Raw genomic sequence first — 27,047 nt, 5'->3', positions numbered from 1 at the left:
TATATGTTTCTGATGCCAAATTTCTCCATTTTTTTTTTAATAATTAAGAATTATTATTTTTTTTTATAATCCACAGACTAATGATTTTCTCACCAATGCTAGAGGACCATCATAGTAGGAACCATTTCCTTGTGTACTCGGCCACTGAATATCTGCATAATTATACAGAAGGAAGGTCTGATTGCCATCGGTGGTCAGGACAGCCTGGAAGGTGTTTACCTGTAAATACAGAAAATGGTAATTTAGGATCTAATTATATAAACAGCATTTTTAGGTTCAGACTAACATTGTCAGTGGTTAGGAGAAAATGTTTTTTTATGTTTTTTTCCCCTCACCTTGTTTGTTGAGGATCCATAATACGCAACTCGGTGCCATGTGGCTACTAACACCCACCGTGATGTGAAATTCACACCATGGAAGTAAGTTCTGACATCGGAGGTGGCCCGGGACAGAAGAGAGGGATCGGTGCTCTGACGGTAATATATATCACCCGCTAATGCGTTATTTACATCAGCCCAGAAGATAGCCAGGAACGGGTTTCCTAAAGCAACGGGAAGAGCTTGTGGTACAAATTGACTGATTGATGAGTGGAATGATAACAGACCATTATTATTCACCTGTGAAAGAGAACATCAAGATTTTTTTTTTTTTTGAGCCCACAACCATATACAGTACATAAAAAATAACAGTATATATTAAGAACAAAGCCTCCTTTAAAAATGGTAAGAGTATTTCTTTTAATAATTAGAAGCACGTTTTAGAAATTAGTATCAAAATATATGTATAAAAATCCAAGCGAGATGCTCACGTAAAAATAGGAGCAGTTTCTTCCAAAAAGTGTGATTTCTCTATCAGAATATATAATTGAAGATCCTCCATCATCCATCTTTGGATTCTCGTTGTCGATAGCGGATCCATAGGGGTAGAGAAGATCTAAAAGAAAAGATCAAACATCATTTTATAGAATATCAAAAATGCAATGAATGCAATTGACAATTTGTAACCAATCACCTGATTTCCATTGAACACGTTGATTGGAGAGGAGTGGTAGTCATGTGAAAGTCTTTTATGTATTAATGTTTTTCAACATATATGTGTGCTGTGAACAAGGCTTATCGCAGAAACTAGTCTGCTGCTGACGGTACTCACTGTGAAGGCTTTACAATAAATATGCTGAATGTTAAAATAAAATGCAATGAAGTGATACCTATGGAGTCATAAACCTCACTTTCATACTCTAATTTAGAGATCATCTCCAGGCAAACAGCTAAATACACAGACAAAATGTATACAGTGCCTTAAAAAAGTATTCATACCCCCTTGAAATTTTCCACATTTTGTCATGTTACAACCAATGACGTAAATGTATTTTATTGGGATTTTATGTGATAGACCAACACAAAGTGGCACATAATTGTGAAGTTGAAGGAAAATGATAAATGGTTTTATTTTTATGTTTTTTTTACAAATAAATATGTGAAAAGTGTGGGGGGCATTTGTATTCAGCCCCCTTTACTCTGATACCCCTAAATAAAATCTAGTGGAACCAAATGCCCTCAGAAGTCACCTAATTAGTAAATAGAGTCCACCTGTGTGTAGTTTATTCTCAGTATAAATACAGCTGTTCTGTGAAGCCCTCAGAGGTTTGTTAGAGAACCTTAGTAAACAAACAGCACCATGAAGGCCAAGGAACACACCAGACAGGTCAGGGATAAAGTTGTGGAGAAGTTTAAAGCAGAGTTAGGTTATAAGAAAATATCCCAAGCTTTGAACATCTCACGGAGCTCTGTTCAATCCATCATCGGAAAATGGAAAGAGTATGGCACAACTGCAAACCTACCAAGACATGGCCGTCCACCTAAACTGACCGGCCGGGCAAGGAGAGCATTCATCAGAGAAGCTGCCAAGAGGTCCATGGTAACTCTGGAGGAGCTGCAGAGATTCACAGCTCAGGTGGGAGAATCTGTCCACAGGACAACTATTAGTCGTGTTCTCCACATATCTGCTCTTTATGGAAGAGTGGCAAGAAGAAAGACATTGTTTTAAGAAATTCATAAGAAGTCCCGTTTGCAGTTTGCGAGAAGCCATGTGGGGGACACAGCAATCATGTGGAAGAAGGTGCTCTGGTCAGATGAGACCAAAATTGAACTCTTTGGCCTAAAAGCAAAACGCTATGTGTGGTGAAAAACTAACACTGCACATCACCCTGAACACACCATCCCCACCGTGAAACATGGTGGTGGCAGCATCATGTTGTGGGGATGCTTTTCTTCAGCAGGGACAGGGAAGCTGGTCAGAGTTGATGGGAAGATGGATGGAGCCAAATACAGGGCAATCTTAGAAGAAAACCTGTTGGAGTCTGCAAAAGACTTGAGACCGGGGTGGAGGTTCACCTTCCAGCAGGACAACGACCCTAAACATACAGCTAGAGCTACAATGGAATGGTTTAGATCAAAGCATATTCATGTGTTAGAATGCTCTAGTCACAGTCCAGACCTAAATCCAATTGTGAATCTGTGGCAAGACTTGAAAATTGCTGATCACAGACGCTCTCCATCCAATCTGACAGAGCTTGAGATATTCTGGAAAGAAGAATGGGCAAAAATGTCCCTCTCTAGATGTGCAAAGATGGTAGAGACATCCCAAAAAGACTTGCAGCTGTAATTGCAGTGAAAGGCGGTTCTACAAAGTATTGACTTGAATACAAATGCAGGCCACACTTTGCATACATTTATTTGTAAAAAAAATTGTACAACATTTATCATTTTCCTTCCACTTCACAATTATGTGCCACTTTGTGTTGGTCTATCACAGGGATCTCCCAACTACGGCTCTCCAGCTGTTGCGGAACTATACGCCCCATTCGGCATTGGAAAACTCTGACATTCACAGACATGACTAGGCATGATGGGAAGTGTAGTTCACAAACAACTGGAGGGCCATCGTTTGGAGACCCCTGGTCTATCACATAAAATCCCAATAAAAATGTAAGTTTTTGGTTGTAACATGACCAAATGTGGAAAATTTCAAGGGGTATGAATACTTCTTCAAGGCACTGTATATGGGAGATTTTTTTTTACCTAGCAAATGATTTTCAAATGTGTTCACTCCAGTCCTGAAATTTAAGGAATCTCAGGACTAGACAGATTCATAGAATATGTTGGAGAAGCTGAAGAGTAAGATTCATCGTAGATCGTATAAGAAGATCTTAGGATCCCTCACGCCTAGTTTATACTAGAAATAGTTGCTTGTGAATTTTTGTTACCTGAAGACAGTATAAAAGGAGAGGTAATAGTTGTGGATTGTGTGGTGAAGGTCCCAGACGTACTTGTCAGTGGAGTGACCGTAGAAGTTTCATTTTCTGTAGAATTATCTAGGGAAAAAAAAACATACCTAAATATTTTTACACACAGCGGCCTTCTAACCCACCTACCCCATTCTGGTTTTGGTAAAGTGGGCAAGGATCAGGTAAGACTCAATGAGGTTGATTTACTAAACCTGGAGAGTGCCAAATCTGCTGCAGCTTCTAACTTCAGCTTCTTTAAGTTAACCTTTGACAAAAACCTGGGTGCTGATTGGTTTCTATGCAGAGTTGCACCACATTTTACACTCTCCAGTTTTAAGAAAACAACCCTAATGCCGCGTACACACGAGCAGACTTTACGGCAGACTTGGTCCGGCGGACCGGAGTCCGTCGGACAATTCGATCGTGTGCAGGCTCCAGCGGACTTTTTTTTCCCAAAAGTTGGACAGACCTAGAAATGAAACATGTTTCAAATCTTTCCGACGGACTCGAGTCCGGTCGAAAAGTCCGCCCGTCTGTATGCTAGTCCGACGGACTAAAACCGATGCTAGGGCAGCTATTGGCTACTGGCTATAAACTTCCTTATTTTAGTCCGGTCGTACGTCATCACGTACGAATCTGTTGGACTTTGGTTGATCGTGTGTCCGTTCATTCGAAAAGTCCGCCGGACCAAGTCTGCCGTAAAGTCCGCTCATGTGTACGCGGCATTATATACCGTCCTCTGAAAATAATTTGCAAACACTCTTTTTAATAGCTGAATTTCCTTAGAACGTGTTATTAATATGACTGTAATTACTTTTATGGTTCAGTTAACAATGGCCTTGTGTCTTATTTTTACTCTTCAAGAAAATATACAGTATATTATCTTGCATAGTAAATCAGCTTGTTGATATTAAAGTGGGAATAAATTCCCTGGTATGATTTTTACCTATAGGTAAGCCTATAATAAGGCTTACCTATAGGTATGGGTGCAACGGATCGTCACCGATCCATGATCCGAGCGGTTCAACCTGTTTGGATCCGCAAACACGTGATCCGCGGAGAGCTCCGCTGCCTCGGCTTTAGGAAATATCGTGGCTTCGGCCTAGCGCTGGAGCAGTGGCCATCTTGGTACACCCGGCGGCGGCCTAGGTGAGCGTTGCGCTGACGTCATCATCACCCGCCTGCAAGCAAGTAGACAATCATAGGGGAGATGTGGGGAGATGTGGATATTAGTGGGGGGGATGTGGGGAGATGTGGATATTAGTGGGGGAGATGTGGGGAGATGTGGAGATTAGTGGGGGAGATGTGGGGAGATGTGGATTTTAGTGTGGGGAGATGTGGGGAGATGTGGATATTAGTGTGGGGAGATGTGGATATTAGTGGGGGGGATGTGGGGAGATGTGGATATTAGTGGGGGAGATGTGGGGAGATGTGGAGATTAGTGGGGGAGATGTGGGGAGATGTGGATATTACAGTGGGGGAGATTATGGATATTACAGTGGGGACTATATGGTGGTGGAATTTTCACTGGTTTTTGTAAATTCAATTAATTATTTTTTTTGTTGATCCGAAAATGATCCGATCCATGATTCCTGATCCGAGGAACAATTCGAACCATGAGTTTTTTTATCTGTTGCACCCCTACCTATAGGTACAGTAAATATCTCCTAAGTGTGCACCTAATTTTTTTTCCCTTAACCGCTTGCCGACCAGCCACCGTCATTATACTGCGGCAGGTTGGCGCGATCCCACCAGCCGTCGTAGCTATACGTCGGCTCCTGTAAGCGGGATAGCAGGCACGCACGCGTGCCGCTGCACTGCGGTGGGTGCCGATGCTTGTGGCTGACAGCGCGATGACCTCTGGCCACGAGCGATCACGGGCATGAGAGGCAGAACAGGGACGTGTGTAAACGTGTGTGTAAACACACAAATCCCTGTTCTGTTCTGTGAGGAGAGACAGATCGTGAGTTCCTAATAGCTAGTAACCATGATTTGTCATCTTCTATAGTCAGTCCCCTCCCCCTACAGTTAGAACACACAGTTAACCTCTTGATCGCCCCCTAGTGTTAATCCCTTCCCTGCCAGTGGGATTTATACAGTAATCAGTGCATTTTTATAGCACTGATCGCTGTATAATCGTCAATCATGGACGTGTGTAAACGTGTGTGTAAACACACAAATCCCTGTTCTGTTCTGTGAGGAGAGACAGATCGTGAGTTCCTAATAGCTAGTAACCATGATTTGTCATCTTCTATAGTCAGTCCCCTCCCCCTACAGTTAGAACACACAGTTAACCTCTTGATCGCCCCCTAGTGTTAATCCCTTCCCTGCCAGTGGGATTTATACAGTAATCAGTGCATTTTTATAGCACTGATCACTGTATAATCGTCAATCATCCCAAAAATGTGTCAAAAGTGTCCGATGTGTCCTCCATAATGTCGCAGTCATGATAAAAATCGCAGATCATCGCAGATCATAAAAAATAAAAAATAAAAATGCTATAAATCCATCCCCTATTTTGTAGACGCTATAACTTTTACAAAAACCAATCAATATACGATTATTGCGATTTTTTTTACCAAAAATATGTAGAAGAATACATATCGGCCTAAACTGAGAAAAAAATAGCTTTTTTTAAAAAAGAAAATCAGGATATTTATTATAGCAAAAAGTACAAAATATTGTGCTTTTTTTCAAAATTGTCACTCTTTTTTTGTTTATAGCGCAAAAAATAAAAACTGCAGAGGTGATCAAATACCACCAAAAGAAAGCTCTATTTGTGGGAAAAAAAGGACGTCAAATTTTGTTTGGGTGCAGTGTCGAACGACCGCGCAATTGTCAGTTAAATTGACGCAGTGCTGAATTGCAAAAAATGGCCCGGTCATTCAGCAGCCAAATCTTCCGGGGCTGAAGTAGTTAAAATAACGAACATATCATACGTACCTGGTATGTGCAATGATTTTACACAGTGCTGTCCTAACCCTCCTCTTCTCGGGTCCCCCCACCGGCGCTCCTGGCTCATACCTCCTGCTGAGTGCCCCCAGAACAAGTCACTTGCTATAGGGGCATTTGTGTGAGCTGGCTCTCAAGCTGCACACTTTGTGTCCATGGACACACACAGCATGGCTCAACCCCGCCCCCTGCCCCCTCCTCATTGGCTGTGAATGACAGCAGCAGGAGCTGCCATACGTATTTGCATTGTATGCACCAAAATATGAAAAAAAAACTTTCCCTTGAAATTCAGATTTGGGTCAAATAATACTTATTTTATTACCACAGCGTTAAACGAACTGGAACCTCACCTATATTTCCATTGACATCTTCTGGATGTAGTTGGTCCACTTTAAATGCCCAACGTCCGGTTACATTGACGTTGCTTGTAGAGGACAAATTGGCAATGGAGAGTGTGAGGGATCCTGGGAGTGTGTAGTATCCTGTATTGTAGCCGCTGTTCAGCCCAGCCTATACCATTTAAAAACATTTTTAAAGTATGAAAATAAGATACAGATTAAATAGAACACATTGTAAGTAGGGATGGGCGAACGGTTCGGCCCGAGCATAAGTTCGAGCCGAACTTTGGTTGTTCGGATGTTCTGCGAACACCGAACAATATGTGAAAATGGGAACATTTGAAACACCGTTAAAGTCTATGGACACTAAGATGAAAAATCAAAATTGCTAATTTTAAAGGCTGATATGCAAGTTATTGTCATAAAAAGTGTTTGGGGACCCGGGTCCTGCTCCAGGGGACATGTATCAATGCAAAAAAAAGTTTCAAAAACTGACTTTTTTTCGGGAGCAGTGATTTTAATAATGCTTAAAGTGAAACAATAAAAATGAAATATTCCTTTAAATTTCGTACCTGGGGGGTGTCTATAGTATGCCTGTAAAGTGGCGCATTTTTCCAGTGTTTAGAACAGTACCACAGCAAAATTACATTTCTAAAGGAAATAAGTCATTTAAAACTGCTCGCCGCTCTAATGAATTGTCGGGTCTCGGCAATATAGATAAAACTCATTGAAAAAAAGAGCATGGGATCCCCCCAAACACTTTGTCCCCATGTTGATGGGGACAAGGGCCTCATCCCCACAACCCTTGCCCGGTGGTTGTGGGGGTCTGTGTGCGGGGGGCTTATCAGAATCTGGAAGCCCCTCTTTAACAAGGGGACCCCCAGATCCCAGCACCCCCTGTGTGAAATGGTAACGGGTACATTGTACCCGTACCATTTCACAAAAAAAGTGTCAAAATGTTAAAAAAAAACCAAGACACAACTTGGGACCTTTATTAAAAAGTCCTTTATTAAGAAATAAAAAAATAAAAATGTCCCACAAAGTCCATTCATCTTCTTCTACCGCTCCGCTGACAGACTGAAAAAAAAAAACTGACACGATCCGCCTCCATGGGCGGCACCCGCCGTCTGATGCACCCTCACAGGTGACAGTTCTTATATAACAGAGGGCGGGGCCACACAGTGATGTAACCGGGTGACCCCACCTCCCTCTGACGCACGGGGACTTTCCCATGGCTTCCCCGTGGCATCAGAGGGGGGCAGGGTAACCCGTTTACGTAACCGGCCTGGTACGGTTCAGGAGGGGGGCCTTCCAGGTTGCATGCTCAGGTAAGGGTCTGTTATGGATTTGGGGGGACCCCTACGCCATTAAAAAAAAAAAATTGGTGCAGGGTTCCCCTTAATTTCCAAATCAGACTCGAAGGGCCTGGTATGGATTTTAGGGGGACCCCCACGCAATTTTTTTTTAAATTTTGGTTTGAGGTTCCCCTTAATATTCATACCAGACCCAAGGGGCCTGGTAATAGATGGGGGGGGATCCCATGCTCTTTTTTTCAATGAGTTTTATCTACATTGCCGAGACCCGACAATTCATTACAGCCATGAGCAGTTTTATGAAATTTAAAGGAGTATTTCATTTTTATTTTTTCACTTGAAGCATTAAAAAAATTACTGCTCCCGAAAAAACGTCCGTTTAATAAAAAAAATGTTTGCATTGATCCCCTGGGGCAGGACCCGGGTTCCCAAACACTTTTTATAACAATAACTTGCATATAAGTCTTTAAAATGAGCACTTTTGATTATTCATGTTCATGTCCCATAGACTTTAATGGTGTTCGTGTGTTCTGCAGAAATTTTTGCCTGTTCGGTATGTTCTGTTGCAAACCGAACCGGGGGGTGTTCGGCCCATCCCTAATTGCAAGATGTCTTCATGGTACTAATGTTCAAATAAGGTCAGGACACATCCATCCTTCTAGTCTTTCTAACCCAGTTTAGTCATACAAAAATAAAAACTAGAATAAAAAATATTTGATTAGTCAATATTTACCCTAAATCTTTATCCGTTATAAGGAGCAACACCAACTGTCATTTTTTACACCACCAAAAGGAAGAACAATTTGTGTTCTTCAAAATGGAACTAATTATTTCAACTGTTCTCCTACAATGGCCTAACACACGTGCTGATAATAAACCTCTATGGTGGGCTGGGAAAATCACAGTAATAGTATATTCCCTCCTTGTCATGTTAGTCTTACCCTTCCCACACCAATTATCACCTTAATTTGGGTAGATTTTCCTTAATTTTGTCAAAACTGGGAACATATTAGCAAAATGTCACAATTCCCTTTAATGCAGAGGATTCAATGAGATACTGTATGTTAAAGAGGAACTGCAGTCTGCTCACATAATTTGTAATAAAAACATCTTTGATATTCTGAAGCTTCCCTCCAACCAGTTTGCATATTACTTTATATTTACTGCGAATCTGTACTTGCCAAATATGCTGCAGAAAATCTCCCTCCACTGAGTCTGGCGGCAACCATTTTAACCGTGGGCAGCTGAAGCTGCTGCCTGTTCACTTCCTGGATTTACACAGACACGAAGAGGCACACCTCCAGCTCTGCAGCTCTCATTGGTCCTCTTATGATTCAACCCCCCTCCCTTCCTGGCAAACTCTCAGGAGAGTGAGAGAGAGAGCTGTGCATGATGTCATAAGCCTAGGCTAATGACCAGACAAGAAACAGGAAGTGGGCTGTATAAGGTATTTATTGGAAGAATTTTTTTTTTTACTATCCAAAGTTAAAACAATAAGGGCAGAAGAATATATATATTTAAAGATTGGGACCAATCCTGTTTATTTTGCTCATAAACGACCTGGAGGATGGGGTAAACAGCTTCAATCTCAGTATTTGCAGACGATACTAAGCTAAGCAGGGCAATAACTTCTCTACAGTATGTGGAAACCTTGCAAGAAGATCTGAACAAATTAATGGGGTGGGCAACTACATGGCAAATGAGGTTCAATGTAGAAAAATGTAAAATAATGCATTTGGGTGGCAAAAATATGAATGCAATCTATAGACTGGGGGGAGAACCTCTGGGGGAGTCTAGGATGGAAAAGGACCTGGTGGTCCTAGTAGATGATCGGCTCAGCAATGGCATGCAATGCCAAGCTGCTGCTAACAAAGCAAACAGAATATTGGTATGCATTAAAAAGGGGATTAACTCCAGGGATAAAACGATAATTCTCCCACTCTACAAGACTCCAGCCGCACCTGGAGTATGCTGTCCAGTTCTGGGCACCAGTCCTCAGGAAGGATGTACTGGAAATGGAGCGAGTATAAAGAAGGGCAACAAAGCTAATAAAGGGTCTGGAGGATATTAGTTATGAGGAAAGGTTGCGAGCACTGAATTTATTCTCTCTGGAGAAGAGACACTTTAGAGGGGATATGAGTTCAATATACAAATACCGTACTGGTGACCCCACAATAGGGATTTTTGCGGAAGGGAGTTTAACAAGACTCATGGCCATTAAAATTAGAAGAAAAGAGGTTTAACCTTAAATTACGCAGAGGGTTCTTTACTGTAATGCCCCGTACACACGGTCGGATTTTCCGACGGAAAATGTGTGATAGGACCTTGTTGTCGGAAATTCTGACCGTGTGTAGGCTCCATCACACATTTTCTATCGGATTTTCCGACACACAAAGTTTGAGAGCTTGCCGATCGTGTGTACACAAATCCGACGCACAAAGTGCCACGCATGCTCAGAATAAATAAAGAGATGAAAGCTATTGGTTACTGCCCCGTTTATAGTCCTGACGTACGTGTTTTACGTCACCGCGTTCAGAATGATCGGATTTTCCGACAACTTTGTGTGACCGTGTGTATGCAAGACAAGTTTGAGCCAACATCCGTCGGAAAAAATCCTAGGATTTTGTTGTCGGAATGTCGGATCAATGTCCGACCGTGTGTACAGGGCATTAGAGCGGCAAGGATGTGGAATTCCCTTCCACAGTTGGTGGTCTCAGCGGGGAGCATCGATAGTTTCAAGAAACTATTAGATAAGAACCTGAACGACCGCAACATACAGGGATATGCAATGTAATACTGACATATAATCACACACATGGGTTGGACTTGATGGACTTGTGTCTTTTTTCGACCTCACCTATTACGTAACTATGTATTCATTAGGTTCCCTGACAGCCAAATTTGAAAGGCAATTCTAACTAACTATAATTTAATAAGTTAAGTTATTATTAGTTAGTTATTATTTCAGATTTTCACATTTTGAATTTCCGCATTTCCGAATTTATGAATTTACGAATTTTCTAATATTCAAATTTACAAATATTTAGAAAAATTTGTTAAACAGGTTTTCGTTAATTCGGATATTTCCAAATGAATAAATTTGTTGAAATTCATTAAAAAACAAATTCGGAACTAAACGAATTGTCTACCAATAAAGTTTGGTCTAGCAGAAAGCAGCAAAGACCTACGCTTCAGATACTGTATCTTTGCAACCCTATTTTTTTTGTTTATAAACAAAACAATGTACTGTAGATATGGCTTTGTTTATCAACAAAGCAATTGATCACCATGTCATCACTAATATGTTTAACAGTTGCTCCCGTGATAAACAAAGTCATGTGATCACAGCTTCTAAATGTGTTTCCTCACAGTGCTTATCCCATGAAATTATACTTCTTTGAAAAACCTGAGTTAATCCAAAAACGTGTAGCTTGGGCATAAAGGGATCTGCTTACCAAGGCCAAAGGTCCATGTTGGTAGTAACCATTTGAATAAATACTCGGCCACTGAATATCATCATAATTGTACATAAGGAAGGTCTGATTGCCATCGGTGGTCAGGACAGCCTGGAATGTGTTCACCTGTAAATACAACATATAATTGTTCAAGACTAAACCTCTGAAAGACATTTTAACCACTTCACATCCCGCATATAGTCATATGATGTCCGCAGGAGGGATCTCCCATCCTGGACGGGCGTCATATGACGTCCTGGGCTTCCCGGCCATCTGGGACCCGACGCTTCCTGCCGCGTCACTCGGGACACGATGCGCGTGCCCGGCGGCCGCGATGTCCGCCGGGCACCCGCGATTGCCCGTTAACCGAGCAGGACCGTGGATCTGTGTGTGTAAACACACAGATCCATGGTCCTGTCAGGTGAGAGGAGACTGATCATGTGTTCCCAGTACAGAGGAACACCGATCGGTTTCCTCCCCTTGTGAGTCCCCTCCCTCTACAGTTAGAATCACTCCCTAGGGCACACAGTTAACCCTTTGATTGCCCCCTAGTGTTAACACCTTCCCTGCCAGTGACATTTATACAGTAATCAATGCATTTGTATAGCATTGATCGCTGTATAAATGTGAATGGTCCCAAAATAGTGTCAAAAAGTGTCTGATCTGTCTGCCACAGTCATGATAAAAATCGCAGATCGCCGCCATTACTAGTAGAAAAAAAAAATAATAATAAAAATGCCATAAAACTATCCCCTATTTTGTAGACGCTATAACATTTGCGCAAACCAATAAATATACGCCTATTGCGATTTTTTTTTACCAAAAATATGTAGAAGAATACATATCGGCCTAAACGGAGGAAAATTAAAAAAAAAAAATTTGGGATATTTATTATAGCAAAAAGTAAAAAATATTATGTTTTTTTTTTTCAAACGTATCGCTCTTCTTTTGTTTATAGCGCAAAAAATAAAAACCGCAGAGGTGATCAAATACCACCAAAAGAAAACTCTATTTGTGGGGAAAAAAATGATAAAAATTTCATTTGGGTACAGTTGCATGGCCACGCAATTGTCATTCAAAGTGCAACAGCGCTGAAAACTGAAACTTGGTTTGGGCAGGAAGGGGGTGAAAAGGCCCTGTATTGTACTGTATGAATTGGTTAAAAAGTTTAAAAAACAGCCATTCTTGCAACTTAAAGAAAACGCACCATAGTCATTTCTTTACCTGGTTTGTTGAAGATCCATAATACACAACTCGGTGCCATGTGGCTACAAACACCCACTGAGCCGTGAAATTCACACCATGGAAGTAAGTTCTGATATCAGTGGTGGCCCGGGACAAAAGAGAGGAATTGGTGCTCTCACGGTAATATATATCACCCGCTACTCTATCATCTACATCTGTCCAGAAGATAGCCAGGAACGGGTTTCCAAATGCAACAGGAAGAGCTTGTGGTATATATTGATTGATTGGCGAGCTGAATGATAACAGACCATGATTATTCACCTGTGAAAGAGAAAATCGACAGGATTTTTTTTTTTTGCACCCACAGCAATATACAGTGCAGGAATGGTAGCTAATTACTGTACCTACTACATAGACACAAGTGCGTAATTCTTTTTTTAAGAATTAAAAAAATTATTATTTTTTTAAGAATTTTTTAGAAACTAAATTCAAAATATATGTAATAAAAAATATCAAGCATTATAGTTACATAAAGATAAGAGCAATTTCTTCCAAAAAGCGGAATTTGTCTAGATGAAAATATCTTTGGAGATCCTCCATCAAGTTCCTTTGGATTGATATTGTCGATAGCAGAGCCGTATGGGTAGAGAAGATCTAAGGCAAAGATGAAACTTCATGTCATGCAAAAAAAAAAAACCCACAAAACTAATTTTAAACCGTTGACATTTTAACAAACATGGGGCTGCCTTAATTTGTTTAGGTTATATCTGCCATGAGCTCAACTCATGGCAGGACCCAGATAAAGTACTTTACACCGTCTACAAATGTGAGTTGGCTTATTTAATAGGGCAAAATAAAAATCAATGATGATATGTGAAAAGTTCAGCAACATATAACACTCAATCCAAAGTCAGTTCTACTGAGCATCTGCCGTGGATAGATTTTGGACGACTGCTCTGGGTTACCAAAGGTTGAAAATCGCCTAAAGTTCTAAACTTGTGGAAAGCCACCATGGTGGATATGGAAAATCTTGGTATAACAATTTTGTATCAATCTGTTGTCATGTTGTGGGATCGCTAACTGGTGTTCATTTTATAGTAATTATGGAAATACTGCAGAATTCATTGGGAAGTTTCATGGGAAAACATTTTCCACAAAATGTACCAAAAAATGTATTAAGAAGAAAGCTTCGTAATCTGTGCATCAATTATAAATTTGTACAGCTGGAGAGTAAAATGGACAACTCTACTCCACCAGCCATTCACCAAAATCAGCTGCATTGCCTTTCCGTGCATTGTTATCCACATAGTCCTTAGCAAAATGTGATCCCACTGCTAAAACCAGATGTTTACAACCACTGCACATGTTTCCATCATAGCCTCAGCTTCCCGCATAGATGGAGACTGTTGCACTGAAGCAGCTGAAGAGTAGGATTCATCACAGATCATGTTTTACTAAGAAGATCTCAGGGTTCCTCACACCCAGTGGAACCTCGGATTAGGAGCATAATCCATTCCAGGAGAATGCTCATAATCCAAAGTACTCGCATATCAAAGCGAGTTTCCCCATTGAAGTCAATGGAAACGAAAATAATTTGTTACGCATTGACTTCAATGGCATGCAATACCGCATGCGGCCAGAGGTGGGGGGCGCCGGAGAGCCTCAGAAATGGCCGGAAAGGCCCGAGGACACCTCGGCTGACCTCGGCAAACCTCGGAAAGACTCCGTCTCAAAGTCTTCCGAGGTCAGCTGAGCTGTCCTCGGGCCTTTCCGTGCATTTCCGAACGGCGCTGCTCGACTCCGGCGCCCCCCACCTCAGGCCAAACACGGTATTGCACACGCTTTGGCCTGAATCGTGTTTGTTTTGCGAGACAACACTCGCAAACCGAGTTATGATGTTTAAAAATACAGTGCTCGTATTGCGAAACGCTCGTTAACTGCGATACTCGCAATCCGAGGCTCCACTGAACTTTGAATTGAAGCTGATGAATCTTTGTTACCTGAAGACTGTATAAAAAGAGAAGTATTAGTTGTGTTGCGTGCGAATGGAGAGGTAATAGTTGTGGAGCTTGTGGTGATGGGTCCAGGTGTAGTTGTCAGTGGAGTGCCCGTAGAATTTTCATTTTCGGTAGAATTATCTAGGAAGAAAAAAACATACCTAAATATTTTTACACACAGCGGCCTCCTAACCCGCCTATCCCATTCTGGTTTTGGTGAAATGGGCAAGGATCAGGATGGACACATGACATTAGACATGTGAAATTGGTTTCGTTCCGAATTCGTTTTTTAACGAATTGCCACAAATTTGTTAATTCGGAAACATCCAGAATAACGAAAACCTGTTCAACAAGTTTGTCCGAATATTCGAAAATTCATAAATTCGTAAATTTGACAGATCGGAAATTCAGAAATTCGAAGTTCGAAAATCCAAAAACCCGAAAAAATTCAAAAATCTGAAATAACTAACTATTAAATTATAGGTATTGGAATTTCCTTTCAAATTTGGCTGTTAGTGAACATAACAAATACAAATTTATCCGAAGTTACGAATTATCCAAAATAACGAATGCCGTATCTAAACAAATGGAATGTAATGAATTAATAATAATAAACAACAATAATAATAAAAACGTTTTATTATTATTATTATTTATTATTAATTCATTCCATTCCATTTGTTTAGATGTGGCATTCGTTATTTCGGATAATTCGTAACTTCGGATAAATTTGTATTCGTTATGTTCGCTGACAGCCAAATTTGAAAGGAAATTCCAATACCTATAATTTAATAGTTAGTTATTATTAGTTAGTTATTTTTCCTTTGGAATTTTCGTTCTTTAGAATTTTCGGACTTTCGCGTTTACGAATTTACGAAATTACGAATTTCCAAATTTCCAAATTTACGAATTGCGATCATAACGAATGACCCGAAAAACGAAAAAAAAAACAAAGCAAAAAATGAATGAAACGAAAACGAACACATTTTTTGCAGTGCACATGTCTACATGGGAATAATTTGCAGAAAGACTCTTTTATTGATAGATGAGTTAGAAAGTGTTATTAACATGACTGCAATTACTTAGATTTTTCAGCTAACAATGGCTATACATCTTATTTTTACCCTTGAAGAAAATGTACAGCACATTCTCTATTGTAAAATAAATCAGCGTATTGATATTAATCCTATTAATGTGTATTAATATCTATCTATTTAAATATATGAGTACAAAAATAATACAATGCTTTCCCTTGAAATGAGTTTCTTCTGATTTGGTCAGATAATATTTACAGTGATTTGTTAACACTGGGCTAAACACAGTTGAATCTCACCTATATTTCCATTGGCATCTTCTGGATGTAATTTGTCCACTTTAAATGCCCAGCGTCCGGTCACATTGACGTTGCTTGTGGATGATAAATTGGCGACTGAGATTGCAATGGATCCTGGAAGTGTGTAGTATCCTGTCTCATAGCCGCTGTTTAGTCCAGCCTATGCAGTACAAGAACATGTATAAAGGGTTGTCTATGCAAATTACACTGTATTCTGTAAAAACTTTATTTACTGATACTCAAGGAACAAAAAAGTCCATGTTTTAACCAGAAAATCACCTTTGGTGATAAATGTTCTAATGTTCTAAACCTTCATTTTGAACTTTTACATAATTAACATGTTATACTTACCTGCTCTGTGCATTGGTTTTGCACAGAGCAGCACAAAGCCTTCTCTTCAGGGGTCCCCCGCCAGAGCTTCTGGCTCCTCCTCTTCGTTGAGTGCCCCCATTTCAAGCCCCTTGCTATGCCCCTTGCTATGGAGACACTCATGCAGGCTCGATCCTGAGCTATGCTGCCTGCATCCATGGACACAGACAGCATGTCTTGTCCCCCCCACTCTTACATCACAGAATATGATCGACAATAGCAGGAGCCAATGGTTCCCACTGCTGCCTCTCTGTCCAGTGAGGAGAGAAAGAGAGTGGAGAGAGCTGCTGCTCTTAGGCACAATGCTGGATCAAGATCAAGTACACTTAAGTATTGAGGGGGGCTGGGGGTTCTGATCTCAGAAGTTTTTTTTTTTTTTACCTTAATGCAGATAATGCATTAAGGTAAAAAAAAAAAAAAAACGTAAACCTTTAGAACCACTTTAATTACAAAAATATAATACTGCTTAAGTAGAACACATTATAAGATGTGTTCATGGTACAATTGTTCCAATAAAGTCAGGGTTCAACCGTCTTTCTAGTCCTTCGAACCCAGTTTAGTCCTAAAAAAACAAATAAAATATATATTATTCATTATTTTCCCTAAAGGGGTTTTCCATTCTGTAACTGACCAGAGTCTCCCATAGGCCCCAAGGCTTACCTATTTTAACTATATTAAAAAAAAATCAATAGTACTTCCTTGTTGCGCACTGCTAGACTAAAGCTTATTAGTACAAACAGATGTAATGTAGATAGATATCAAAATAAATAGCCTTGACAAATTTCACACATACAAATCCCTTAGTCGTAAGGTCTAATCTCTTTGTGCTTGAAACGCTTCAAGACTGTCCAATCTTCATAACTGTCTAATTTTTGCACCTGTTTTATACTGATAAAGTTTGTTTTAGCAGTTTTTCAACAAAACGATTGATTACCATTTCATTGCCAACTTGATTACCAGTTTCTCCGCTGATAAACTAAGCCAGGTGATCACAGTTTCTAAATGTATTTCTTTTGCAGTGCTTAACTCATTAAACGATAGTTCCTTGAAAGCCCCCCGTGAATTGAAAAACTTGTAGTTCAAGAATAAAGTGATCTTCTCACCAAAGCCAAAGGTCCATCCCTGGAAAAAGCAGTCCAATTCATACTCGGCCACTGAATATCTGCATAATTGTACAGAAGGAAGGTCTGATTGCCATCTGTGCTCACGACAGCCTGAAATGTGTTCACCTGAAAGTACAGAACAGGATAGTTGATGACTAAACCTCTGAAAAAGATTTTTAAGGTCAGAAAACAGCCATTGTTGCAGCTTAAAAAAATCATCATGGTAATATCCTCACCTTGTTTGTTGAAGAACCAAAATACGCAACTCTGTGCCATGTGGCTACAAACACCCACTGAGCTGTAAAATTTGCGGCATGGAAGTAAGTTCTGATATCAGAGGTGGCCCGGGACAGAAGAGAGGGATCGGTGCTCTCACGATAATATATATCACCCGCTAATGCATTATTTACATCAGCCCAGAAGATAGCCAGGAACGGGTTTCCAAAAGCAACAGGAAGAGCTTGTGGTGTAAATTGACTGATTGGTGATGCAAATGATAACAGACCATTATTATTCACCTGTGAAGGAGAAAATTGAGAAGAAAACAGTTGTATCCATATGTATGAATGTAGAATTTGTGAGGAATTCTACGAATTTATCTAAAGTAGGAAATGGGTGTATGACCCGAGAAAAACATTTCTTTGGGTAAAGCCTCATTTTGAAATAATTGTCATTTCAGGATTTATCACTTTAACCGCTAAGCCACCGCCCACCGTCATATGACGGCTGGACGAGGCTTCTGTTGTTCTGGGAGGACGTCATATGACGTCCTCGCCCTCCCGAGCCACTAGGGGGCGTGCCCGCTGTGTCACTCGGGACCCGGTGTGCGTGCCCGGCGGCCGCGATGTCCGCCGGGCACCCGCGATTGCCGGGTAACAGAGCAGGAGCGTGGATCTGTGCATGTAAACACAGATCCACGTCCTGTCAGAGAGGAGAGGAGACCGATGGCGTGTCCCTTGTACATAGGGACAGCGATCGGTCACCTCCCCCAGTCAGTCCCCTCCCCCCACAGTTAGAATCACCTCCTTAGGTCATACATTAACCCCTCGAGCGCCCCCTAGTGTTAACCCCTTCCCTGACAGTCACATTTACACAGTAATCAATGCAATTTTATAGCATTGATCGCTGTATAAATGTGAATGGTCCCAAAAATGTGTCAAAAGTGTCCGATGTGTCCGCCGCAATATCGTAGTCACAATAAAAATTGCAGATCGCCGCCATTACTAGTAAAAAATAAATAAATAATAAAAATGCTATAAATCTATCCCCTATTTTGTAGACGCTATAACTTTTGCGCAAACCAATCAATATACGCTTATCGCAATTTTTTTTTTACCAAAAATATGTAGAAGAATACGTATCGGCCTAAACTGAGGAAAAAATTTGTTTAAAAAAAAAAAAAAAATTGGATATTTATTATAGCAAAAAGTAAAAAATATTGTGTTTTTTCAAAATTGTCCCTCTTCTTTTGTTTATAGCGCAATAAATAAAAACCGCAGAGGTGATCAAATACCACCAAAAGAAAGCTCTATTTGTGGGGAAAAAAATGATAAAAATTTAATTAAGGTGCAGTGTAACATGACCGCGCAATTGTCATTCAAAGTGCGACAGCGCTGAAAACTGAAAAATGGCTTGGGCAGGAAGGGGGTGTAAGTGCCCTGTATTGAGGTGGTTAAAGAAAGAGATTTTGTTTAAGTGGTATACTTACATAGAGATAAGAATAATTTCTTCCAAATAGTGGGATGTCCCTGGATGGAAATATTTGTGGAGATCCTCCATCATCTGCCTTTGGACTGATAATGTCGAGTGCAGATCCATATGGGTAGAGAAGGTCTAAACCAAAAGAACAATCATATCTTACTTCCCCATCCAAGAATATATCTACATTATAACCATCAACTTGAAGCTTAAATGTGCAAACATGATCCTCTAGCTTCAGCCTCCCACATACATGGGGACTGTTGCACTGAATCTGTTGGAGCAGCTGAAGTGTAGGATTCATTGCAAACTGTGTATCAGTAAAAAGATCTCAGAGACCCTCATACTTATTACAAGCAACTTTGAAGAATAGCTGAAGAGTAAGATTCATCATAGATCATGTTTTAGTATGAAGATTTTAGGGTTCCTCATGCCTAGTTTATATACTACTTTGAATAGTTGCTTGTTAATCTTTGTTACCTGAAGACTGTATGAATGAAGAAGTATTAGTTGTGTTGCGTGTGAATGGAGAGGTAATAGTTGTGGAGCGTGTGGTGAAGGGTCCAGGCATCGTTGTCAATGGAGTGCCCGTAGAATTTACATTTTCTGTGGAATTATCAAGGAAGAAAAAACATATCTAAATATTTTTACACACAGCGACCTCCTAACCCACCTACCCCATTCTGGTTTGGTGAAATGGGTAATAATCAAAAACGACACATGACATGTTCTCTGAGAATATTATGCAGATATAATTTTTTATTGATAGCTGAGTTTCCTTAGAATGCGTTATTAACATGAATGTAAACACAGTTGAATCTCACCTATATTTCCATTGACATCTTCTGGATGTAATTTGTCCACTTTGAATGCCCAACGTCCAGTTACATTGACATTGCTTGTAGATGATAAATTGGCAACTGAGATTGTGAGGGATCCTGGAAGTGTGTAGTATCCTGTATCATAGCCGCTGTTCAGTCCAGCCTATCCAGATCAAAAACATGTATAGAGAGTTGTCTATGCACATTACACTGTATACTGTACACTATAAAAACGTTATTTACTGATACTCAAGAAGGACAAAAAGTCCATGTTTTAACCAGAAAAGAAACTTTGATGGTAAGTGTTCCTTAAAGTGGATCTCCACCCAAGATATGAGGCTCCACTTGTTTGCACCCTCCCATCCTCTATTTCCACATCTGGCACTTTTTTTGGGGGGGGCGGATACCTGGTTTGGACCCCCTCCTTGTCTCACAGCCTTCTGGGACACATCACAGGTCCCAGAAGACTATGGGACCATTCACAAGGCACAGTGCGACTCGCACATGCACAGTAGGAAACAGGCTGCTAATACCCAAGGTTTCACTTCCTGTTTCCCTTACTAGAGATGTGTCAGGTCACCTGAGTCCAGGCGACAGATGCACCCTGTCGGAGTCAGGAGTGCCCCGCAAAGTAGTGGACCCTACGGCTGACTGCTGCGGATAGAGCTCTGAGTGATTAAGGAGAGCTGGTATTCTGGAGCATCAACACGAATCACACTGGGAGCTAGAGCAAGAGATTTCCCAGGGCACGGAACCTAAGAGCCAGCGGGTGTTCACCAGAGGCCCCTAGTGGTGGGGATGGATTTACCGCCCTTCAGCAGCCAGGTGAAGGGCGGCTGGTCTCTTAAGCTGAACACATGGAGAGGTAAGCTGGCAGACAAACATTACTGCGGATTCATGACAAGATGCCTGTGCCTGCATCCGAAGCTGCTTGAAGAATCGGTCCAGGTGAGGACATTGCATTATCCCTGGACAGGTAAGTGTCCTTATTTTAAAAGTCAGCAGCTACAGTATTTGTAGCTGCTGACTTTAATTTTTTTCTGAAGGAACCTGGAACTTCTCTTTAAAGTGATTATAAACCTTAATTTTATTTTTATTTTATTTTTAATAACAACATATTTTACATATCTCTTCTGGGCAATGGTTTTGCTGAGAGCATCCCTGAAACTCCTGTACAAGGGTTCCCCGCTGGAGCTCCTGGCTCCTCCTCTTCGGTGAGTGCCCCCATTGCAAGTCCTTTGCTATGGGGTTACTCATGTGGGCTCAAACCTGAGCTCTGCTGCCCATGTCCATAGACACAGGCAGCATGGCTTGGCCTCGCCTCCCCATTCTCTCATCAAAAGATTTGATTGTCAGTAGTATAAGCCAATGCCTCCCACTGCTGCTTCTTTGTCCAGTCACAAGAAATAGAGTGTGGAGAGCCGCTGCTCTCAGGCACAGTGCTGGATCAAGATCAGGTACACTTATGTATTGAGGGAGGCTGGGGGTTCTGATCACAGAAGGTTTTTTTTTTTTTTCTTAATGCAGAGAATGCATTAAGGTAAAATAAAGAAAACGTAAACCTTTAGAACCACTTTAATTACAAAAATGTAATACTGCTTAAGTAGAACACATTATAAGATGTGTTCATGGTACAACTGTTCCAATAAAGTCAGGGTTCAACCATCTTTCTAGTGCTTCGAACCCAGTTTAGTCCTAAAAAAACAAATAAAATATATATTATTCATGGTTTTCCCTAAAGGGGTTTTTCACTCTGTAACTGATCAGAATCTCCCATGGGCCCCAAGGCTTACCTATTTTAACTATTTAAAAAAAAAAAGCAATAATGCTTCCTTGTTGCTCACTGCTAGACTAAAGCTTATTAGTACAAACAGATGTAATGTAGACAGATATCAAGATAAGTAGCCTTGACAAATTTCGCACATACTTTGTGCTTGAAACGCTTAGAGACTGTCCAATCTTGATAACTGTCTAATTTTTGCACCTGTTTTGTACTGATAAAGTTTGTTTTAGCAGTTTTTCAACAAAACGATTGATTACCTTTTCATTGCCAACTTGACTACCAGTTTCTCCGCTGATAAACTAAGCCAGGTGATCACAGTTTCTAAATGTATTTCTTTTGCAGTGCTTAACTCATTAAATGGGACTTCCTTGAAAGCCACCCGTGAATTGAAAAACTTGTAGTTCAAGAATAAAGTGATCTTCTCACCAAAGCCAAAGGTCCATCCAGGGAGAAACCGTCCAAATTCATACTCGGCCACTGAATATCTCCATAATTGTACAGAAGGAAGGTCTGATTGCCATCTGTGCTCAGGACAGCCTGAAATGTGTTCACCTGAAAGTACAGAACAGGATAGTTGATGACTATTCCTCTGAAAAAGATTTTTAAGGTCAGAAAACAGCCATTGTTGCAGCTTAAAAAAATCATCATGGTAATATCCTCACCTTGTTTGTTGAAGAACCAAAATACGCAACTCTGTGCCATGTGGCTACAAACACCCACTGAGCTGTAAAATTCATGGCATGGAAGTAAGTTCTGATATCAGAGGTGGCCCGGGACAGAAGAGAGGGATCGGTGCTCTCACGATAATATATATCACCCGCTAATTCATTATATACATCAGCCCAGAAGATAGCCAGGAACGGGTTTCCGAAAGAAACAGGAAGAGCTTGTGGTGTAAATTGACTGATTGATGATGCAAATGATAACAGACCATTATTATTCACCTGTGAAGGAGAAAATTGAGAAGAAAACCGTTGTATCCAAATGTATCAATGTAGAATTTGTGAGGAATTCTACCAAAGCAGGAAATGGGTGTATGACCTGAGAAAAACATTTCTTTGGGTGAAGCCTCATTTTAAAATGATTGTCATTTCAGGATTTATCACTTTAAAGAAAGAGATTTTGTTTAAATGGTATACTTACATAGAGATAAGAATAATTTCTTCCAAATAGTGGGATGTCCCTGGAAGGAAATATTTGTGGAGATCCTCCATCATCTGCCTTTGGATTGATAATGTCGAGTGCAGATCCATATGGGTAGAGAAGATCTAAACCAAAAGAACAATCATATCTTACTTCCCCATCCAAGAATATATCTACATTATAACCATCAACTAGAAGCTTAATTGTGCCAACATGATCCTCTAGCCTCAGCCTCCCGCATAGGTGGGAACTGTTGCACTGAATCTGTTGGAGCAGCTGAAGTGTAGGATTCATTGCAAACTGTGTATCAGTAAAAAGATCTCAGAGACCCTCATACGTATTACAAGCAACTTTGAAGAGCAGCTGAAGAGTAGGATTCATCATAGATCATGTTTTAGTATGAAGATTTATGGTTCCTCATGCCTAGTTTATACTACTTTGAATAATTGCTTGTTAATCTTTGTTACCTGAAGACTGTATGAATGGAGAAGTATTAGTTGTGTTGCGTGTGAATGGAGAGGTAATAGTTGTGGAGCGTGTGGTGAAGGGTCCAGGCATCGTTGTCAATGGAGTGCCCGTAGAATTTACATTTTCTGTGGAATTATCTAGGAAGAAAAAACATATCTAAATATTTTTACACACAGTGACCTCCTAACCCACCTACCCCATTCTGGTTTGGTGAAATGGGTAAGGATCAAAAAAGAAAACATGACATGTTCTCTCGAATATTATGCAGATTTTTTTATTGATAGCTGAGTTTCCTTAGAATGCGTTATTAACATGAATGTAAACACAGTTGAATCTCACCTATATTTCCATTGACATCTTCTGGATGTAATTTGTCCACTTTGAATGCCCAACGTCCAGTTACATTGACATTGCTTGTAGATGATAAATTGGCAACTGAGATTGTGAGGGATCCTGGAAGTGTGTAGTATCCTGTCTCATAGCCGCTGTTCAGTCCAGCCTATCCAGATCAAAAACATGTATAGAGAGTTGTCTATGCACATTACACTGTATACTGTACGCTATAAAAACGTTATTTACTGATACTCAAGAAGGACAAAAAGTCCATGTTTTAACCAGAAAAGAAACTTTGATGGTAAGTGTTCCTTAAAGTGGATCTCCACCCAAAATATGAGGCTCCACTTGTTTGCACCCTCCTATCCTCTATTTCCACATCTGGCACTTTTTGGGGGGGGGGCGGATACCTGGTTTGGACCCCCTCCTTGTCCCACAGCCTTCTGGGACACATCACAGGTCCCAGAAGACTATGGGACCATTCACAAGGCACAGTGCGACTCGCACATGCGCAGTAGGAAACAGGCTGTTAATCCCCAAGGCTTCACTTCCTGTTTCCCTTACTAGAGATGTGTCAGGTCACCTGAGTGCATGTGACAGATGCACCCCGTCGGAGTCAGGAGTGCCCCGCAAGGTAGTGGACCCTACGGCTGACTGCTGCGGATGGAGCTCTGAGTGATTAAGGAGAGCTGGTATTCTGGAGCATCAACACGAATCACACTGGGAGCTAGAGCATGAGATTTCCCAGGGCACGGAATCTAAGAGCCAGCGAGTGTTCACCAGAGGCCCCTAGTGGTGGGGATGGATTTACCTGCAGTCTGGCTCCAGGTTGCGACCCCCAAGGCCTCCCAGCTCACACTAACAGTAAACTACAGGAAGGTAGAGAGGAAGCAGCAGACTGCAACAACAAAGGATAATCAGGAGATAGCCAAAGGTCAGAGAAACAAGCAGGTAAGTATAGTCAAGGAACACCCCAGGGTCAGCATATGAAGCAGACAAGGAAAGTCAAGAACAAGCCAAGATTGGTAACTAGAATCAAACATAGAACACACAGTAAGGAGCACACAGAAGCCAAACACACAATATTGATCAGCAGGGCTGGCTTGCAGTGCACAGGTTAATATAATGTTCCCTGATAGGGGCTGGGGTAGAGCCATGCTTTGAGGAGAGATTACTTAAGCAGCCAGGTGAAGGGCAGCTGGTCTCTTAAGCTGAACACATGGAGAGGTAAGCTGACAGAGAAACATTACTGCGGATTCATGACAAGATGCCTGTGCCTGCATCCGAAGCTGCTTGAAGAATCGGTCCAGGTGAGGACATTGCATCACCCCTGGACAGGTAAGTGTCCTTATTTTAAAAGTCAGCAGCTACAGTATTTGTAAGTACTGACTTTAATTTTTTTTCTGAAGGAGCCTGGAGCTTTTCTTTAAAGTGATTATAAACCTTAATTTTATTTATATTTTATTTTTAATAACAACATATTTTACTTATCTCTTCTGGGCAATGGTTTTGCAAAGAGCATCCCTGAAACTCCTGTGCAAGGGTTCCCCGCTGGAGCTCCTGGCTCCTCCTCTTCGGTGATTGCCTCCATAGCAAGCTCTTTGCTATGGGGTCACTCATGTGGGCTCAAACCTGAGCTCTGCTGCCCATGTCCATAGACACAGGCAGCATGGCTTGGCCTCGCCTCCCCATTCTCTCATCAAAGATTTGATTGTCAATAGTATAAGCCAATGCCTCCCATTGCTGCTTCTTTGTCCAGTCACAAGAAATAGAGTGTGGAGAGCCGCTGCTCTCAGGCACATTGCTGGATCAAGATCAGGAACACTTAAGTATTGAGGGGGGCTGGGGGTTCTAATCACAGAAGTATTTTTTTTTTTTTACCTTAATGCATATAATGCATTAAGGTAAATAAAAAGAAAACGTAAACCTTTAGAATCACTTTAATTACAAAAATATAATACTGCTTAAGTAGAACACATTAGAATATGTGTTCATGGTACAATTGTTCCAATAAAGTCAGGGTTCAACCATATTTCTAGTCCTTCGAACCCAGTTTAGTCCTAAAAAAACAAATAAAATATATATTATTCATTGTTTTCCCTAAAGGGGTTTTCCACTCTGTAACTGACCAGAGTCTCCCATAGGCCCCAAGGCTTACCTATTTTAACTATATTAAAAAAAAAAGCAATAGTACTTCCTTGTTGCTCACTGCTAGACTAAAGCTTATTAGTACAAACAGATGTAATGTAGACAGATATCAAGATAAGTAGCCTTGACAAATTTCGCACATACAAATCCCTTAGTCGTAAAGTCTAATCACTTTGTGCTTGAAACGCTTCAAGACTGTCCAATCTTGATACCTGTCTAATTTTTGCATCTGTTTTGTACTGATAAAGTTTGTTTTAGCAGTTTTTCAACAAAACGATTGATTACCATTTCATTGCCAACTTGGTTACCAGTTTCTCCGCTGATAAACTAAACCAGGTGATCACAGTTTCTAAATGTATTTTTTTTGCAGTGCTTAACTCATTAAATGATAGTTCCTTGAAAGCCCCCCCCGTGAATTGAAAAACTTGTAGTTCAAGAATAAAGTGATCTTCTCACCAAAGCCAAAGGTCCATCCCGGGAGAAACCATCCCAATTCATACTCGGCCACTGAATATCTCCATAATTGTACAGAAGGAAGGTCTGATTGCCATCTGTGCTCAGGACAGCCTGAAATGTGTTCACCTGAAAGTACAGAACAGGATAGTTGATGACTATACCTCTGAAAAAGATTTTTAAGGTCAGAAAACAGCCATTGTTGCAGCTTAAAAAAATCATCATGGTAATATCCTCACCTTGTTTGTTGAAGAACCATAATAAGCAACTCGGTGCCATGTGGCTACAAACACCCAGCGGGCTGTAAAATTCAAGGAATGGAAGTAAGTTCTGATATCGGAGGTGGCCCGGGACAGAAGAGAGGGATCGGTGCTCTCACGATAATATATATCACCCGCTAATGCATTATTTACATCAGCCCAGAAGATAGCCAGGAACGGGTTTCCAAAAGAAGCAGGAAGAGCTTGTGGTGTAAATTGACTGATTGGTGATGCAAATGATAACAGACCATTATTATTCACCTGTGAAGGAGAAGATTGAGAAGAAAACAGTTGTATCCATATGTATCAATGTAGAATGTCTGAGGAATTTTACCAATTTATCTAAAGCAGTAAATAGGTGTATGACCCGAGAAAAACATTTCTTTGAGTAAAGCCTCATTTTGAAATGATTGTCATTTCAGGATTTATTACTTTAAAGAAAGAGATTTTATTTAAATGGTCTACTTACATAGAGATAAGAATAATTTCTTCCAAATAGCGGGATGTCCCTGGAAGGAAATATTTGTGGAGATCCTCCATCATCTGCCTTTGGATTGATAATGTCGAGTGCAGATCCATATGGGTAGAGAAGATCTAAACCAAAAGAAC

At 40.7% G+C, this 27,047-nt stretch overlaps 1 protein-coding gene across 1 annotated transcript in view; it reads right to left on the bottom strand.

Annotated features, from left to right (window-relative positions):
• Positions 1-26,437, bottom strand: part of LOC141111490 (uncharacterized) — a 54,330-nt gene extending 27,893 nt beyond the window's left edge. Inside the window, exons 1-22 of the mRNA XM_073603781.1 lie at positions 26,418-26,437; positions 26,182-26,344; positions 23,584-23,743; positions 23,244-23,381; positions 22,777-22,901; positions 22,296-22,577; positions 22,060-22,185; positions 19,854-20,013; positions 19,510-19,635; positions 19,040-19,164; positions 17,568-17,849; positions 17,332-17,457; positions 15,860-16,019; positions 14,530-14,667; positions 13,059-13,183; positions 12,569-12,850; positions 11,345-11,470; positions 6,589-6,748; positions 3,266-3,373; positions 809-933; positions 336-617; positions 94-219 (exon numbers count right to left, since the gene is read on the bottom strand). Of these exons, the coding sequence (XP_073459882.1) occupies positions 94-219; positions 336-617; positions 809-933; positions 3,266-3,373; positions 6,589-6,748; positions 11,345-11,470; positions 12,569-12,850; positions 13,059-13,183; positions 14,530-14,667; positions 15,860-16,019; positions 17,332-17,457; positions 17,568-17,849; positions 19,040-19,164; positions 19,510-19,635; positions 19,854-20,013; positions 22,060-22,185; positions 22,296-22,577; positions 22,777-22,901; positions 23,244-23,381; positions 23,584-23,743; positions 26,182-26,344; positions 26,418-26,437 (3,465 nt within the window). The remainder of the gene's footprint in view (positions 1-93; positions 220-335; positions 618-808; positions 934-3,265; positions 3,374-6,588; positions 6,749-11,344; positions 11,471-12,568; positions 12,851-13,058; positions 13,184-14,529; positions 14,668-15,859; positions 16,020-17,331; positions 17,458-17,567; positions 17,850-19,039; positions 19,165-19,509; positions 19,636-19,853; positions 20,014-22,059; positions 22,186-22,295; positions 22,578-22,776; positions 22,902-23,243; positions 23,382-23,583; positions 23,744-26,181; positions 26,345-26,417) is intronic.
• Between the last annotated feature and the right edge of the window lie 610 nt (positions 26,438-27,047).

Source organism: Aquarana catesbeiana, linkage group LG10, assembly GCF_042186555.1.
Source record: "Aquarana catesbeiana isolate 2022-GZ linkage group LG10, ASM4218655v1, whole genome shotgun sequence".
Classification (NCBI taxonomy): Eukaryota; Metazoa; Chordata; class Amphibia; order Anura; family Ranidae; genus Aquarana; species Aquarana catesbeiana.
This window is presented reverse-complemented; position numbering and strand designations above follow the sequence as displayed.